Source organism: Schistocerca cancellata, chromosome 4 (assembly GCF_023864275.1).
Source record: "Schistocerca cancellata isolate TAMUIC-IGC-003103 chromosome 4, iqSchCanc2.1, whole genome shotgun sequence".
In the NCBI taxonomy this organism is placed as follows: domain Eukaryota; kingdom Metazoa; phylum Arthropoda; class Insecta; order Orthoptera; family Acrididae; genus Schistocerca; species Schistocerca cancellata.
In genome coordinates, this window is record NC_064629.1 from 880806278 (window position 1) to 880825463 (window position 19186).

General features: G+C 40.9%; 1 protein-coding gene across 3 annotated transcripts in view; it reads left to right on the plus strand.

Annotated features, from left to right (window-relative positions):
- The window catches only part of LOC126185037 (dihydropyrimidinase-like), a 220529-nt gene that overhangs the window by 161353 nt on the left and 39990 nt on the right, over window positions 1-19186 (plus strand). For all 3 annotated transcript variants that reach the window (XM_049927782.1, XM_049927784.1, XM_049927783.1), the window contains exons 4-6: window positions 6264-6374; window positions 6454-6581; window positions 9447-9626. In XM_049927782.1, coding sequence (XP_049783739.1) covers window positions 6264-6374; window positions 6454-6581; window positions 9447-9626 — 419 coding nt within the window. The remainder of the gene's footprint in view (window positions 1-6263; window positions 6375-6453; window positions 6582-9446; window positions 9627-19186) is intronic.

The window sequence follows — 19186 nt, forward strand, 5'->3', positions numbered from 1 at the left end:
TCGCCCCCTTTGGTGGTAGTACTCCCACCTGTTGCTCCTACAGTGGGCCCTCAGAGCTGTTCATCCATGCTTGCCCCCCAGATGGTTGGGGGTTTCCCTCATGCTGCTTCTCCCACACCAACTTTGGGAACAATGGCTTCCAGCCACCAGGGACATTGGTCCCCACCTCCCAGCCAGAGATGAATCACCTTCCTCCATCTTCTCTTGCCAGAAAGGCGTCCCTCGGGACACTTCCTTCCAAGGTTTCTTCTGTCTACAACCAGACACCAGCCAGTGGCTGAAGGAGCCACAGGCTGCTGGTTGCAGGGCTTCGCAATCATCACTTTACCTGAAACTGATTCAGTGAAGCCCTTGTAATCATCAAAATCTTCTAAAGAGAGGGAAGACTAGAAAAAGTCCTCCGTGGAGGAAGCCATTCCAGTGGCCCCCTCCTTGCCACCACATGCTGCCTGTTCCACTTCTGTGGCCAAGGTGGAGATTCTGGCAGTCCCTGAGGCCCCGGTTTATGCCAAAAAATGGAACATGGAACCTATCTATATTGATGCCATAACCCCTCAGTCAGTGGCAGCAGGACATAGTCTGCCTCCTTGATCCCTTTGTGGTCTCGCAGTACATCAAAAACATTGTTCTCCAGTGAAATTGTAGAAGTTTTTTCCACCAACTGGTTGAGCTATACTATCTTTTAAACACTTCCCCTGACTTCTGCATTGCCCATCAGGAGACTTGGTTCCCAGCAATGTGGAGCTTGGCCCTTTGTGGATTGTGCTACCTGTGTCAGGGTGCTGGACAGAGTTTGCACATATGTTGTGGACACACTGTGTAGCGAACTTGTGCCTCTTAATACACCTTTGGAGGCTGTGGCTGTTCACGTAAGGGCATTTCAGGATCTTATGGCTGCACAGTTTACCTCCATTCTGATAGTGACGTGTCTCAGAACATATTGTTTGCATTGATTTCTCCGGTTCCACCACCTTTCCTAATCTGGAGTGATTTCAGTGCCCATAACCCTTTGTGGGGTGGAACCACGAATTCTTGTAGTGGTAGAGATGTAGAAACTTTAGTGGCACAACTTGACCTTTGCCTCTCGAGTACTTGTACCCCAACACACACCATTGTGGCGCACGGAAGTTTCTCGGCCATTGACCTTTCCATTTGCAGCTTTGTCTTCTCCCATCTGTCTACTGGAGGGTCCATGATGACCTCTGTGCGAGTGACCACTTTCTAATCTTCCTGTCCTTTCCTCAGCATCACTCCCCTGGACCCTTGCCCAGATGGGCACTCAACAGTGCTATCTGGGGTGCTTTCACCTCTGCTGTCGGCCTTGGCTCCCCATCTTGTGGAGATATCAGTGAGGCAGTCCAGCAACTAATTCAAAGGAATGAAAAGTAATTCTTTTCTTTATTAAACTGTTCATTCGATTGTCAAATATTCTGGAATGTGTATGAAGGAAAAATCATGCAGAACAAGTGAATGGAACAAACCAAATGTCTGAATGTGAAGGCTCATAAACCAAAGAATATCTGTGGAGTAGGTCACACAAAAATTATATTGCTTTGTAAAAGTAAGTCTCTTTATTGTGTTAGATGCATGAAAGTATTATTAGTTATGTCATTCAAACTAGACAGAGTACGGATGTCTTGTGTTAAAATATTGAAAAATAGGTGTCATTATTGTAGATATTTATAACTTAACTTTACACAGGAATTCTAGGGCATCACTCGTCCTATCAACCATATTTATAGATAAGCACTAAACTACTACCAGGGATTAAGTTTAATGGTGTATCATCATCTACATCTTCATCCATACTCCGCAAGCCACCTGACGGTGTGTGGCGGAGGGTACATTGAGTACCTCTATCGGTTTTCCCTTCTATTCCAGTCTCGTATTGTTCGTAGAAAGGAGGATTGTCGGTATGCCTCTGTGTGGGCTCTAATCTCTCTGATTTTATCCTCATGGTCTCTTCACGAGATATACGCAGGGGGGAGCAATATACTGCTTGACTCCTCGGTGAAGGTATGTTCTCGAAACTTCAACAAAAGCCTGTACCGAGCTACTGAGTATATCTCTTGCAAAGATATGCAGGTTGTGTAAATGACAAACAGCTAATAGTGATCCACGTACATTAATACAAGCATGGGCAATTTTAATTTGCTGTCTGTGTTAAACAATAAAATAAAATTTTTTTTGATTAGTGCTGTGCTGTTCCTCTCGGTGCCCTATATATACTAGCCGTTACCCACTCCACCGTTTCTCTCCTGGTGTCTTTGGTGCGGCCAGCGCGGTGGCTATTGGAGGTGGTGGGGGAAGCGGCACCTGAGTCTGAACTGGGGTCTGCAGTCTCCCTGCTGCCACCGTTGGGGGCGGTCCTTGATCTCTGGGACCGCATCTTTCTCTCCAGACTGAGTGCAGGGTTCCAAGCCTGAATAAGTTGAAGGCCGCTGTCTTTATTAATTAGATCGTCCTGTAGTCTGATTTCGATGGCCTCTTTAGTAACACAGTCCCAGAAGTAGGAGGATTGACAGAGTAGTTTTTTCATAATCCACAGTATGGCCAGTCTTTATTCAATGGTCAGCCACGGCTGATTTAGTGGCCTGACGTAATTCGGTGTGGCGCTTGTGTTCGCGGCACCTCTCTTCTACAGTGCGGACTGTCTCCCCGATGTAATTTTCTGCACTGACAGGGAATTTGATAAACACGTGGTTTTCGAAGGCCTAGGTCACCATTAACTGAATCCAGTAGAGTCAAGGTTTTTGCAGAGGGTCGGAATACACATTTCACATTGTGTTTCCCCAGGATTCTACCGATTTTTCTTGAGGTGTTTCCGACAAACGGAATGCACGCCAATGACTTGTGTTCTTCTGTTTCTTCTTCTTGTTCTCTTGCCACAGTCTGTCTGAGTGTGTGTCTTATTTGCTTCTGGTTGTACCCATTTTTCCGAAATGTTGTCTCAAGATGCTGCAGTTCTGCTGGAAGGCTCTCCTGATCGCAGATCGTTCGTGCCCTGTGAACAAATGTGCACAAAACGCCTTCAAGCTGGGAATTGTGGTGGCAACTGAAGCTATTTAGGTACAAATCGGTGTGTGTAGGTTTTCTGTATACACTGTGTCCCAGCTTGCTGTCAGATTTCCATTTCACCAGGATGTCGAGAAACGGTAGGGCACCATCGTGCTCCACCTCCATCGTGAACCGTATGTTGGGGCGCAGCGAGTTGAGGTGTTCAAGAAATTCATTTAAGCTGTCCCGTCCATGTGGCCAAACAACAAATGTGTCATCCACGTAGCGGAAGAAACAAGTTGGTTTTTATTTGGCTTGTTCTAGTGGCTTCTCCTGGAAATTCTCCATAAAAAAGTTGGCTACAACCGGTGAAAGTGGGCTTCCCATGGCGATGCCATCTGTCTGTTCATAATAATTTCTGTCGACCAGGAAGTATGTTGAGGTGAGCACGAACTCGAAGAGCCTTGTTAGGTTGTTGGCGAATTTCTTGCTTATCAGATTGATGGAGTCTTTCAGTGGTACCCTAGTGAAGAGGGACACTACGTCGAAGCTCACTAACAAGTCGGAGCTGAAGTTTTTGTATACATTGCACAAAGTGGGTGGAATTGCGGATGTGGTGTTCCCATTTTCCCATGAGTGGGCTAACGAGACCCGTCAAGTGTTGGGCCAGTTCATAGGTTGCTGCTCCTATGTTGCTGACTATTGGATGCATAGGTGTCCCATCCTTGTGGACCTTCGGTAGCCCATACAGTCGTGGCGGTGCAGCCGCTCATGGTCGAAGTTTCTTGATAGTTTTTTGATCAAAGGTACTGCGAAGACATTAAACGGTTCTTCTTTGAAGGCGACTTGTCGGGTCTCGTTCTATCCTTCTGTACGCTGCGTCATCGAGAAGTTCATACAATTTTCTCTTAAATTCTGAGTGCAGGAGCAGTACTGTAGCATTGTCTCTGTCAGCAGGCAAGACCACCAACTCAGGATCGCTGCGTAACTCACGGATGGCCGCTCTCTCTCTCTCCTCCTTAGAGATGTTCTGTTTCAGTGGTGCGGCCCTGGTGAGCACACGGCAAGTTTCACGACGTATTTCTTCTGCTTCATTGGCTGGCAGAGTGTAGGGGGCCTGCTCCACACTGCTTATAATGTCCACAATCGATAGAGATGTCGGGGTGAAGTGTGGTCATTTCTCGAGCACTGACATTTCTGCGTCATTGATCATACATTGGGAAACAGTCCGCACTGTAGAAGAGAGGTGCCGCGAACACAAGCGCCGCACCGAATTATGCCGGGCCACTAAATCAGCTATGGCTGACCATTGTATAAAGACTGGGCATACTATGGACTATCAAAAAAACAAAAATATTGTCAATCCTCCTCCTTATGGGACTGCGTTACTAAAGAGGCCATCAAAATCAGACTAGAGGACGATCTAATTAATAAAGACAGTGGCCTTCAACTTAGTCAGGCTTGGAACCCTGCACTCAGCCTGGAGAGAAAGATGCGGTCCCAGAGATCGTGGACCGCCCCCGACGGTGGCAGCAGGGAGACTGCAGACCCCAGTTCAGACCCAGGCACCACTTCCCCCACCACCTCCAGTAGCCGGCATGCCGGCTGCACGGAAGACGTCAGGAGAGGAACAGTGGAGGGTGTAACGGCTAGTATATAAAGGGCGGCGAGAGGAACGGCACAGCATTCGTCGGGAACCACCTGAAGATGGCAGCGTGTACGTCTGCCGAAATATTGTGGAGAAATTATGATGCTACCCGGTTGGATACCTGAGAACTGTTCAGTTTGGAAGTACGCCGGGAAAACTTCAGATGGCAAAATTAAACTTTTCTCCAGTACGTTATAGTGTGTTTGGTATAAGTGAGATATTAGTTGTTCAGTATGGATCCCCGTATGCAGTTCCATATAGTGGCATATATTTTACAGCTGTTGGAGTACAGAAAGTAGCTGGTGCAAGAAAGTGTGGTCTCCTGTGGTGTAGGCTGCCTCAGATTGTGGGACAGCATGAAAATGTTTAGTGGGGGCAGCATGAAACTGTTTCATGGTGGCCTTATAATCTTGCAAAGTCAGGATGGACAATGTTGATATCAGCTATTAAGTGTGCTAACCTTGAGCAAGTTCTGGTAGGTCTCTGCATATCATTCTGATGTATATTAGGTGACTTGAAGTTGACAGTCATTGTTATACGATAAGGACAGTCTACCAACAACTTAATCCATTAATGAGGGCTCCCTTAAAGTAGTGTCATCTGTGTGCTATTTAAGCAAGTAAATCAACACACAAAGGTCATTAGTGATTGAAGACCAGACATGCAAATCCAGATGACTTGGAAACAGGATCTCACATTTAATGCACCATCTAAGATACCAGAATTCATCAGTTTTGTGTTAAGTTTTTTCTGCTAATGCTTGAAATTGTTGGTGGCAGCTCATGGTTTCCATATTCCCTAGTGCCTTGGTGATTCTCTCACACCTCCCACAGTTGGCCAACATTCACCTGTACATCTAATAAGCACCCTAGGTTGCATCCAGATGTGGTCAGTCCTTAAGTTAAAAGGCCTTCCAGGGGTCTTGGCTGTTCCAGTCGAGATATTGGACTGTAGCAACATTTTAAATCTCTTTGGCGTCGGCATCCTTGTAAGCTGATGAGATTTTTCAAATACATCAGATGTTTGGCATTGTTTGTCAACCATGACAAATATGTCCACTCTCAATTGGTGGTTGCTGGTTCCCAGCCCTGATACATAGTTATGAATGCCCCAGCTTGTTAGGCATTATTATATTATATGGTGAAACACACATGGAGAAATCAATGTGCTTTCACTCTAATATTAGCAGTCATTAATATGAATAGAAAGTAGAGGTGTGTGTGTGTGTGTGTGTGTGTGTGTGTGTGTGTGTGTGTGTGTGTGGAGTAGATGGTATTTCTATGAGGTGTACTGTTGTGCACCAGTGCTTTACATAATATACATGCAGATTAAATGTATAGGTAAATTTTCACATTTCTGTTTGATGAGACTTTGGTCACAAAATTATGCCGTGTCATTGTGTTTATTATATTTCATAAAAAGTACCAGTTCCTTAATGTAGATTTAGTTTCATGTGCAACTCCATCTTACAGGATAAGAAAATTTGATTTTCTGACTGCTGTATGAATCATGAGGACAAATGTAAATGCTGGGGTTATTGCAAATAAGTCTATACCTTTGTAGAGCTTTACAGGTAAATAATGGAAATTAATGATATGTACTTCTTATTGCTTTACAGGAGGTATTGATCCGCACACGCATTTAGAAATTGAGTTTATGGGTGCAAAGTCTGTTGATGATTTCTACCGAGGGACAAAGGCTGCTATAGCTGGAGGAACTACTATGATCAGTAAGTGAATTGTCAGTTCATTATGCAGTGATGGAATTAAAGTTGTGAATTGTTTTAACACAAAACTTTGTGTTCACAGTTGATTTTGCTCTACCCAAGAAAGGCCAGTCACTACTTGAAACATACCAGAAATACAGAGAATCAGCAGATGAAAAAGTCTGTTGTGACTATGGTCTACATGTTGGAGTCACCTGGTGGTCAGACAAGGTGTGTGTTTTTTGCATTTAGCATGTTATTGTATACTGTTATAGTGTATAATTGTGGTATCTTTTGCATCATATCATCACCTATCCCAACAACTGTTGTCTAGAATGCGCAGTATCTTTCATGAGATAATAATGTTGAACGTCCCATAATGGTGTTCTGCTGCACAAATGACTTAGTAGGCTTTCTTCTGTGGAGTTGTATATCTTCCCGTGAATAGCATCTCTTCTAACTGCTTTCCCCATTGTTCACGTATTTATCACTGTCCCAAATAACTGCATGTCCTGTGTATCCAGAAGCTACCATATATTCTGTGGCTTCCATTACAATTTACATGATCAAACAAGTGAGAAGTCTGTGGATAAACATTTTATATAACGCGTCGTAGCATTCTACTTAGCAATTTCAACCACAAAAAGATCTCCCAAGGTACACTGAGACATGAGGTCAGTGAACTCGCTGGTTAACCACTCGCATATACTGTTTCAGGAGTTGCATAGATGATCTATTCTGTGCACAGTGGTTACATCACTGGAGTTGCATTCTGGAAGGGAAGAGTTCAAATTCCTTCCTATCCATCCAGATTTAGTTTTTCAGTGGTTTCTGCAAGTTAAGATGAACACAGGGATGATTACCTTCTAAAGAATAGATCAGATTTCCTACCCTAGTGTTCCTTCCTTCCTTCCTTCCTTTGTTTTGGCTGAATCTTTACCCCTCTAGACAAGTTCTTCTACACTAAAGCAACAAAGATCTCCAATGTTTAGTTTGTTTCAATTATCTAACTAACCTTAAAATAGGCTGGCCCTACGCTGTTATCACTGTATCTATCCTTTCCCATTTTGTTCCTTCATTATCCATTTATTTATTCTTTCATCTATTGGCATTTTTATGTATTTTACCATTGCTTTTATTTTTGACTAATCTTTTCTCCTCCACTCTGCTCCATTACATTTTTCCTTTAATTGTACTTACTTTCATTTCACCTTATTTTCAGACATATTCTTATCTTGCTGTCTTTCCTTAACTTTTTACATCCCGCTTGACTTCATATGCTTGTTGTTTCTTCTTTCTTTGCTAAGTATAATGGAAGAGAGTGCCTTTGCCTCCCATGTCGTCTTCATTTGCTATATCTTGTCCCATCGGGGAACACAATTTCGCGTGCTCCTTAAAGCACAAATTTTTTGCTCAACTCTATTATACTTAGAGAATTAAAGGACTACTCTGCTGTACAGTGTGCCTGTCGATCATTGTTGATTTTTATCATCAGGTTTAGTGTCTCCAACATAGAAATGTACCTTTGTTGCAGTGTTTCCAATTTACAACTTATTGACATTTTCTTAATGCACTTATCTTAGCTGAAGCCTCACCATTATAAGCATCACTAGTGCCTTCCTTTCCCAGAGTACATTTATTAAGTAGTCCTATTTGTGTCAAAAATCACTGTTATTTCCTCAAAGAAGTGAAATGTGCCTCTTGATATCTAACCTGTTAAAAGAACAGGTATGAGGTCTGTTCAGAAAATATCAGAAATTTGTGTACAAAATTTTTGTACCCGTACCTGTTACTTATTGTGTATGGTATCGTTCGAAATACTCTCCTCCACAATTTATACACTGCTCCCAATACTGTTTACACTTCCAGGAGCAGTCATGGTACACCTTTTGCTGGATTGTGTGAAGTGTGGTCTGTGAAATATTTTTTTTTTTTTTTTTTGTTTTTTTTTTTTTTTTTAAATCATGCTTGTCATTGCAAATCTTCGTCCTTTCTACAGGGTTTCCAACTCTGAAAAATAAAGAAAAGGTCTGGAGAGCATGGACGATACTGTCAGGATTTCATCAAATGACCCAACTGAAATGTTATGTTCTTCTGTGTTTTTGCAGACAGTCAAATCTTTGATTGGCATGAACAGTTTTGTTGACATTCCTGACACTAGCACCGTTGGTAGATGTGAAGGGCGTTCTGAACAAGGACTCCATCCATCTTTTTTTAAACTGTGTGAACCATTCAGAACACCGAGTACAGCTTAAGCACTCATCATTGTAGACTGCCTGCATCATTTGGTGTGTCTCTGTAAACGTTTTCTTGAGTTTTGAGTAATGCAGACGCTTTGCTCCTCTGACTCTGCCATCTTGAAATTTGCAAACTGTGCAACACAATGTTCTACTCGAAACAGCAGTGAACAGTAACTAACTGACATACAACAATGAAACTTCCAACAGTTGCACATCAAACACAGGGGTGTGCAAGGATGCCAACTGCATTTCGCTCCAAGGCACCATAGGTGCGAAATTATGAATTTTCCATAATTTTTTGAGCAGACGTCATGCATCACTGTGAATCAGTAAATATGCTAATAATGGATTGTAGCACTTTTTGATGCACACAAAATGTAATTTCAGCTGGTTACTTGCAACTGAGCATATTCACTTAAGATGTTACAAAGTTTTAAGAATTGTGTAAATATTATAAGTGTGAGAAATCTGATAGTAAATGTTGCTCGTAGCACATGTCACTGGGAGTAAATGTGTGTTAAGTAGCTGTTACTGGTAGCACTCATCACCCTTTATGATCCTACATTACAATGTGTAATAGGACTCATAGAACCAATATGGTGTTCATTAACATATGATGATTAAGATATAGAACACATGCATTTCATTCAAAAAGTCGTGTGTTGGTGTAATAGAAATACTGAATAATAGGCTTCGTGACAATACTGACTTTCTTAAAGTTCATCGCATTTCTGTAGCACATTACATGGGGGAAACTTACTTCTCTAAATGACAGTAATATTTAACATTTATACTGATAAAATGCTGAATGTACTGGGTTGTCAGTTGCATAAATGTGTGTGTTTATGTATTCCAGGTTCGAGAAGAAATGGAAATTCTTTGTAAACACCATGGAGTAAACTCCTTCAAAACATTTATGGCTTACAAAGATGTTTTCATGCTGGGTGATTCTGAATTATTTGAAGTATTTGAAAGGTGTAAAGAGCTTGGAGCAGTAGCATTGGTTCATGCTGAAAATGGTTCCATCATAGCTAAGGTAATTGACTTACTGCCTAGATTGTATTTTACATGTACATTTCTGCTTGTTTTACTGTGGTAATGAAAACTTATGTATGTAACAGTGTCTGATGACACACAAAGTTTGATAAATGTTTTAATTTGTACAATGCTTATTAATGAACTGTATAGATACTAGTGAATTTATGCTGACACACAGGGCTTACATAATGGAAAAATCACTGTATGATGTAGGAGAGAAAGCTGTGCCTTAACATTTTGATGTAACGACCTTACAAACTGAAATATGTGAACTTCGTGTAATTAAAGTGTAGTTGTAGCTTAGATTGTTTGTGAGTGAAACAAACTGATTATTTGAAACAATTTTCTATAATTATTTAGTTAATTACTTATCCAGTGGTTGCTGGTCCCAGAGACCATGTGCTGTGTCAACAATCAGTCTCCTCTGCATTCTGTCTGTTGCTGTTTCTCCAATTGACTATATTCTAAGCTTCTGCACCTTTCTTTATGTTGTCTTCCATTTGTTTGTCGGCCTACCCAGGGGTCTTTTTGTTATAGTGTGATCAATGAATGCTTGCTTAGGAAGTTGGGTCTCTGGCATACAGGTTAAGGACCTGCCCATTGGAGTCATTTGGTCTTTTGATACTGTAAAGTATTGGGCTGGTTCATGATCTCTCAAATGTCATTATTCTTTCTTGTTCTGTAAGCATCTCTGTCTCTCACTGGGCCCCAGATTCTTCTCAACACCTGTCTTTCAAATTTTAAGTGTTTGCAGCTCCCTTTTGTAGTTTTCTGAACCGTACAGGACAATGGGGTGTATAACAGCATTGTAGATCTTCATTTTCACACTTGAACACATTTCTGAGAGCATATAGACATCTGGAACCAGTAGGAATTCTTTCATTTACATCAATGGGCTCTTGATTATAACAGTTGTACCAACTTCCCAGCTACTTCAACTGATCAACAAACTTAAGTTAGTCTCCGTTAGCTGTGAAGTGCTCTTGTACATATTTAGTTCTGCCTACTTGCATATGTTAACTTTTTTGTTTATTTGGTGAGTAGTCCTGCTTTACTTGCTGGTATGGTGACCCTTTTATACGCCCCCCCCAAGATCTTGTTCACACTCAGTCACTAATGCTAGGTCATGTGCGTAAGAAAAATCTGAAACCTACCACCCTCAATTCGTAGTCCATCACACTCTCCAAGTTTGCTCTCACATAAGACTTTCTCCAGTCTGAGGTACACATGACAGTGCAACTCCCTGTCTGAGTTGAGTTTTTATGAGGAAAGGTTGTGCGTTTGCTCGCCCAGTTACTACTATCACTCTAGATTCACTCATAAATGTTCTAATCGTTTCAGTGAGTTTACTTGGGATTTGGAACTCCTTCAAGGTTTTATAGAGGATATCTCAAATACTGTTGTATACTCTTTGAAAATCTATGAACAGTACCTGGATTTTTTCCCTTTTTTCCAATATTTCTTAAGAACTTGGGTAAGAGTGAACACATTGTCAGTGGTTGAACGGTTTGAACAGAATCCAGTATTATGTTCTCCATGATATTTTCTGCAAATTGTTTTACCTTTTCTAACTAAATTGTAGAAAAGACTCTTGTACATCATGTTAAGTAAACTGATTCCTTGGCAGTTAGAGCAATCCATCTTGTTTCTTTTCATTTGTATTGGACAAATGACTGTTGACTTGCAGCTGTCTGGCAGGGCTTCAATATTCCAAATAATCTGAATGAGTTTACACAGCTTGGTGTATAGTATGTTTCCTCCATCTTTTATTCTCGATAATTGGTTTTGGTAATCAATGTTGCCATCTTCACATCATAAAATAGCAGTAAAAGTACTCTTTCTCATGAACTGGCAGGTATGTAATAGGCTAGCAATCTGATGCATGTAAAAACTGAAACAACTATGTACACAGTTGTTCAGCACACAAGTTTTATGCCACTCACAACAAAGCACATTATTGCAGCCAGGGTGCCGCTAGTATAGCATGAGTCTTCTGGTCTGTTGCGTACCTTCCAGTTCATGGGAAAGAGTGCTTTTACTGATATTTTAAGAAATATGCAACAATCTGTTTGAGTGCTGAAGATTGTAACATTGATTATGAAAACCAGTTATTGAGAATTGAGGTTATTATTAGCAACCTTGGCAAAGTAGTTTACCCGCCCCCCCCCTCTCCTGAAGGGGGGGGGGGGGTTCAGATGAGTAAATTTAGGCTTTATTGCTTTTCACCTACTATTTGGCTTTCACTGTGTCCTCCACAGTGATGTTAATCTCTGTTTCATTGGTTTCTTCTGGTTTTCACTGAAATGTAGTTCTGGGTTAGAATAGTTGAGTAGCTAACTCAAATATTCTTTCCATTACTCTTAAGATTGATTCAGCCTGTGCATTCCTCCTTAAACCATCTTCTTTTTCCCTGTTTTTTTTTTTCCCCAGCACTTTATTCATAGTGTCTGACATGGGTATCTTCTAAGTGTGCCTCACTTCCTCCACATGTTCTTCTTCATCTGCATTTTGTTCCACATGAAAACAGTTGTTTATTTCTAATTCAAACACTTTGCCTTCCTCCTCACTGTTTATTTTGTCATGTCAAACCTTTGGTTTCCATTCTTTGTTTCCTTTCAAAACTCAAACTTTTCTTCATCCCACACTCTGCTCCTCTTTGGACTAAGATGTCTCTCACTATTTGTCTGTGCTGCATTACATGATCTATCTGATAGATGGTTTTCCAATTCACTTAGCACAATATTCCTAGATGAATTTTCATATGAGGTGATATATTTGAGATAACTGTGTTCTTTGTAGTGGCAAGTGTAATCATCCTGAAACTGTTAACATTGGTTTCTTTGTCCAAGCTGTATTTCACTACAATCGGAAGAGCTATATTTTCTTTTCCTACTTTGGGTGTGTTAAAATCACCTAGAAGTACATGTATGTTCTTTTTTGGGACTTCTTCATAAAAATGATCTCGCTCTTAATAAAACTCTTCTTTTTCGTCATCTGTCTTGTATTTGGTAAAGGCATGGACATTGATGAAGGTTGTGTCATAGCTTTTCAGCATGATTGTAGTGTGTGACAAATGCTTGCTCACCATTTTGAACTCATTTACTAGATTCCCATGCTCTTACTGATGGCAAAACATGTCTCAGATCCTCCTCCGTAAAAAATCATACACACATAAAAAAAAGTTTTGCATCACCCTGGTTTCCTGAACTCTGGAAGATAGACGTTGACTGTGGGTATTGTATCACAGACACAGTTCCTTTGACTGTTCAGAGATGTCACTAAACCCGCCCAAAAATGTAAACAACCATGCATGAGCAGCACCTATTAAATGGAGGGGGTCCTACAGTAGATCAGTTCCAGCCATTTCACCAGGAAGGAGGTACACGGCTCGTGTTGTCTGTAGTTCAACCATACCTTGATGGTCAGTACCACAGTTTGATCACGTCTGCATTGTTACTTTGTGCGAGGAAGGGCTCTCAACAAAGGAAGTGTCCAGGCATGTTGGAGTCAATCTTGGCGATGTTGTTCAGACATGGAGGAGATAGACATAAACTGTCGATGACATGCCTTGCTCAGGTCGCCCAGGGGCTGCTACTGCAGTGGATGACTGCTACCTATGGAATGTGGCCCGGAGGAACCCTGACAGCAACACCACCATGTTGAATAATGCTTTTTGTGCAGTCACAGGATGACGTGTTAAGACTCAAACTGTGCGCAATAGACTGCATGATGCGCAATGTCAGTCCCAACGTCCATGGCGAGGTCCCTATTTGCAGCCACGACACCATGTAGTATGGTACAGATGGACATGACGACGTGTTGAATGGACCGCTCAGGATTGGCATCACGTTCTCTTTATCGATGAGTGTCGCATATGCTTTCAACCAGACAATCATGAGAGATGTGTTTGGAGGCAACCTGGTCAGGCTGAACACCTTAGACACACTGTCCAGTGAGTACAACAAGGTGTAGGATCCCTGATATTTTGGGGTGGCATTATGTAGGGCTCCGGTGGTCATGAAAGGCGCCATAACAGCTGTACGATATGTGAATGCCATCCTCCGACCGATAGTGCAGCCATATCGGCTGCATACTGGCAAGGCATTAATTTTCATGGACGACAATTCGTGCCCCCATTGTGCACATCTTGTGAATGACTTCCTTCAGGATAACACCATTGGTTGACTAGAGTGGCCAGCATGTTCTCCAGACATGAACCCTATCGATCATGGCTGGGATAGATTGAAAAGGGCTGTTTATTGACGATGTCACCCACCAACCACTCTAAGGGACCTATGCCGAACCGCCATTTAGGAGTGAGACAGTCTGGACCAACAGTGCCTTGATGAACTTGTAGATAGTATGCCAGGAGGAATACAGTGCAAGAGGATGTGCTACTGGGTATTACAGGTACCAGTGTGTACAGCAGTCTGGACCACCACCACCTCTGAAGGTCTCGATGTATGGTGGTACAACATGCATTGCGTGGTTTCCATAAGCAATGAAAAGGGCAGAAATGATTATGTTGATCTCTGTTCCAATTTTCTGTACAGGTTCTGGAACTTTCGAAACTGAGGTGATGCAAAATGTTTTTTGATGTGTGTAGTTTTCCTTTCTGCTTCACATACCCCTTCACCTATCCATCTAGTTTCCTGCAGTGCTGCTACATCTGTGTTGTAATGTTATCTCTGATGCTACTACCGTAATGGCCTCTGGACGGTTGAGGCTTCAGATGTATCAGGTAGCCATGATCAAATGATGTACCAGTTTTACTTGCCATGTTCATCTTCCAATTAAATCTATCTGATTTCTGAGACAGATTGATTGAATTTTTAACTTAATTAAATTTTTGTGGTGTAGAGTTGTCAACCTGACAGCCCCCCATCTGAACAACCAGGGACTCCTCTATTGGGATTACCATACCCTAGGTAAGGGAAAAGGTTTAGGGTGCCAGACATTTGCCCTCAGACTTTCCGACAAGGGATAGGATTTACCGGCTTCACACACAGCTGCCATGCCTGCCAAAAACTCGATTTGGGTTGCCAATCTGTCTGTGACCCAATCTTGCCTCTTTGATAGAGAAGGCATCTGCCTTTGTGTATAGAGAGCAAGAGAGAGCGAGACCTAAAACACTTCTTTTTCCTGTTGGGTATGCCAAGGAGCTAAATGTCTTCAGACGTACCACTGAACATGCACGGTACATTGGAGGGTATGTAAGTAGAAATACAATGTGTCAGCATCATACACATTCTGTCAAAGTGGGATAGTTAATGAAGGGGATAGTTAATGTGAGTGGGATATTGACTCTAGGGTCCCACAAATTTGGGCTTTGCATCAGAACACCAATGTGTGTTTATGCCTACTGTTGAAGATATTACTGTGAAATGAGAATGTTAAGGAAGCAGTGATCCCAGTTATTTTTCTGTTAGGCATAAGAAATTAGCTGCTGTGGATTGACAAACTCTAAACCGCACTGCATGAACCAATTGCTTGGAATTCTTGTTGACTTTTAGAGAGATTGTTGCAGTTGAGATACAGAGGCTATCAGCAGAAAATCTCTATTCAAAGCTGACAACTTTTTCCATGATTGTACCACAGCTCAGAAGACACTTTGGAAAAAGAGTGTGGCACCAATGATATTGATGGTCTGTGTACCAGTGGAAGAACAATTTATGGAGTGATGAGTCATCACACACTGATCTGGTGTTCTACATGAGTGAGTTGTGACAGTGAAGTTCTGAGTAGCTGGTGTGATATTCTGCAGCTGCTTTTTTTTAAACTATTAGTTTTGGTTAATGGTAAAATGAATGCAAGCTTTTAGAAAACACTTGAAACAGCAACATGATTTTTATGGTGGCAGCAATTTGGAGTTGAACCTTTTCTGTGTCATCGTGATGTTCCTATCCGCAAAATAAAGGTCATCCCATAGTGATTTGACAAAAATTGCTAGCTTACAAATATTCCTGATCGGAAAGCTCTATTGGCCATATTCAAGTTGTATTAGAATCTCAGTTGAATTCAAGGAAGTTCACCCAGAAACCCAACAATAAGTATTCATCATGCTTAAGTTAAATATGCATTACCCCAGAATTTCATAACAGTAGTGAAAGGTACTCCATATGGAAAGAGTTCCGTGGTTAGCATAAGGATGAATGATTTATATCTGGAGTTTTGTGGCCAGAGTCTAATTCATGTGTTCTTATTTAATGACGCTCCAGCTACTTACATGTTAAGCATACTGTGTTTTGATGCAAGCAGCTCATTCTTTCCCCTCATTAGGCTGTGGACAGCTCCATATTACTATGTTCCAGATAAATTTGGAGCGATCACTGGGAAGCAAATTAGGAGTCCACACTGTTAAACATTACACCTTAGCGCATTCGTTATCAAACTTCCTGTGTAAACAGCTCCCTTGACCTGAACATGAACACCTGTGGCTCATTTTACATGTGGGGTCCAACTTGAACAGGGGGGAAATAAACTCAAGTTATTTTTTTTGGGGGGGGGGGGGGGAGAGGGAGAGGGGGGGAGAGGGGGAGGGGGGGAGAGAGGGAGAGAGAGAGAGAGAGAGAGAGAGAGAGAGAGAGAGAGAGAGAGAGAGAGAGAGAGAGAGAGAGAGAGATTATTTCTTTATTAACTGTTAACGTAACACATTTTAATCACCTTTAATGTTATTATGTAATATCCTTGCAACAAAATCAGTGAGAGGGATGAACTTCCCTCTTCATTATCAGTTCTTCAAATCTCCACACGAGACTCCTCATCTTTCTCCATGTTCAGTCACAATATATGTTTCGTGTAGATGACATCCAATGCTGATTTAAATTACCGCACATAAATAGGCTGTTGCAGAAAGTATAAAAACTAATGAGGCCGTGTTACCTACTTGTGGATGCTTCTCCTTCACTGAAGCAGTAATGAGGAACTGTACTTAGATTTCAATATGGAGTTTGAAGAAATTCTATTAAATTTCAGCCTCCACTTGCATAAGCAAAGAAACTTTACCTAGGTTTTGGCTATATTAATGTAGCCTTCTTCAGAAATGTCACAATAAAAAATTAAATTAAATTGAAACATGCCAGATATTGGCCTTGTCAAACTTAAAATGTTAGTACTCAGTACATAGTCATAAGACTGCATCACTTCTACTAATGTTTTGCCATTAGGTCACACCAATGGGCCAGACAGGTGAGCCGTGGGCGCCGAGTCGTAACTGGGCACTGTGGGCAGTGGCGCAGCGAGCTCAGCTGGCGGTCGCGTTTGTGTGTGTGTGCGGAGTAATACAAACTTAAAACCAGTAAATGTTAACTGAGATTATTATGGAAAATAGTTTATTACAATAGTTCGGACTACTAATGGCATTAAAACCATAAGTCACTGAAGTTATCGTTCCATAAAAGGCAATAGAGATAAAAATGTACTGTACAAAAGTATGAATAAACATTGATAACATTATTTGTTACAACAGCTAGAAATGTTGCTGGCAAATAAACCATAATAACTGAAGTTACAGTTCTATGAGAGGCAAATGACATTATATAGTGTAGTGTATAGTGTTTAATAAGAACAGGCCATAAGTTAAGATTAACAGTGCCTGAAATGTATGGAACTTAGCTAAGAATTAATGCCTGTGAATGATAATAAGGACAATTGTTTCATAGAGGTTAGCTGTTAGATATGTGATCAGCAATTAATACATGGAAAAACCAGTAGGCTGTATGTCATAGCCAGCTGCTGATGACGTAGGTACTTTATAAAGTCTTCTACCTACCGCAGTAGCTGGCTATGACCTACAGCCTACTGGTTTTTCCATGTATTACTTGCTGATCACATACTGTATATCTAACCACTACCCTGTATGAGACATCAGTCCGTATTATCATTTACAGGCATTAATTCTAAGCCAAATTCCATACATTTCAGGCACTGTTAATCTTAACTTATGGCCTGTTCTTATTAAAAAGTTCCTTTACACTATATAATGTCATTTGCCTCTCATAGAACTGTAACTTCAGTTATTATGGTTTATTTGCCAGTAACATTTCTAGCTGTTGTAACAAATAATGTTATCGATTAATATTTATTCATACTTTTGTACAGTACATTTTTATGTCTATTGCCTTTTATGGAAAGATAACTTCAGTGACTTAGGATTTTAATGCCATTAATAGTCCAAACTATTGTAATAAACTATTTTCCATAATAATCTCAGTTAACATTTACTGGTTTTAAGTTTTGTATTACTCTGCACGCGCATGCACGCAACAACCAGCTGAGCTCGCTGCGTCGTTGCCCGCGCTGCCCAGTTACTACTCGGCACCCATGGCCCATATGTCTGGCCCATTGGTGTGACCTAATGGCAAAACATTAGTAGAACTGATGCAGTCTTATGACTATGTACTGTAGTACTAACATTTTAAGTTTGACAAGGCCAATATCTGGCATGTTTTAATTTAATTTAATTTTATATTCTGACATTTCTGAAGAAGGCTACATTATTATAGCTGAAACCTAGGTACAGTTTCTTTGCTTGTGCAAGTGGAGGCTGAAATTTAATATAATTACATTTTACAGTTGCTGACTCTGTTGCACCATGTTAAAATATTCAAGTTTGAAGAAATGTCAATAAATTGCCCTTATGTTTCCTTGGTAAGTGTTGATGAAAGTTCTGTACTGGAAGGATTTTTGATCCAGATGTGTTGATCAAAATTGTTGATACTTTCATGGTCACTTTTTGACAAATTTCTTGTTGATTTCTGTCTTGGTTCTTGTTGTTGATCTATTTGTTCTGGAAAGCACTTCATAAAGTAATCATAGAGTTCATTTAAATGATCCACAAATGCAGACTTAAATCTTCACTCAGCTCAAAGTCATTGTCATCTAAAACTGTGTGAAGAGCAGGGAAAATATAATGTATGTCTTTATCATATAACTTTTTCTTCTACAGTAGTAGTTTCTTCCTGAAGACAAAATTGATCTGACAGTTGCAGAATGTTGGTTTCATTACCTTGAAGGGATACATCCCATTAAGTGAGTGTTTGTGCAAAGATGTATCTAAGGTACACCAGTTACAAGACAGTCACTATCTACGACTGCTCAGAAGTCAAATGTTTCTGTGGGTCAAGGAAAGAGTAAATTCACTACTGAGTTCATACACCCTGTTCAAGACATTAACACGTGAAAGCCAGTGGGAGTTATTGTAATGAATTAGGGAAATGCTGTCAGCTCCCATATCAGCATACATTTGTTCAAAACATCTCAATTTTCGTGTCTGACTTCACAGAAGTTTACTACTTCTTTCACTGAGCAAAGGAGGCCATGAAGGACAGGGCTTATGTTTTTTTTAATGCTAGTGAAATGAAATGGCTGTATATCATTGTTGTCCAGGAGACCTTGTCTGGAATTGTTTAGGTTCCTGGTGCTAGTCTTTTTGATTTGACACCTCTTTGGTGATTTGTGCATTAATGAAGAGGAGATGAAATTTGTGCCATCAGCCTAACAGCCAGCCATACTATGACCTAAGTCTGTACATACATGTGCAACACTTTCACAATTCAT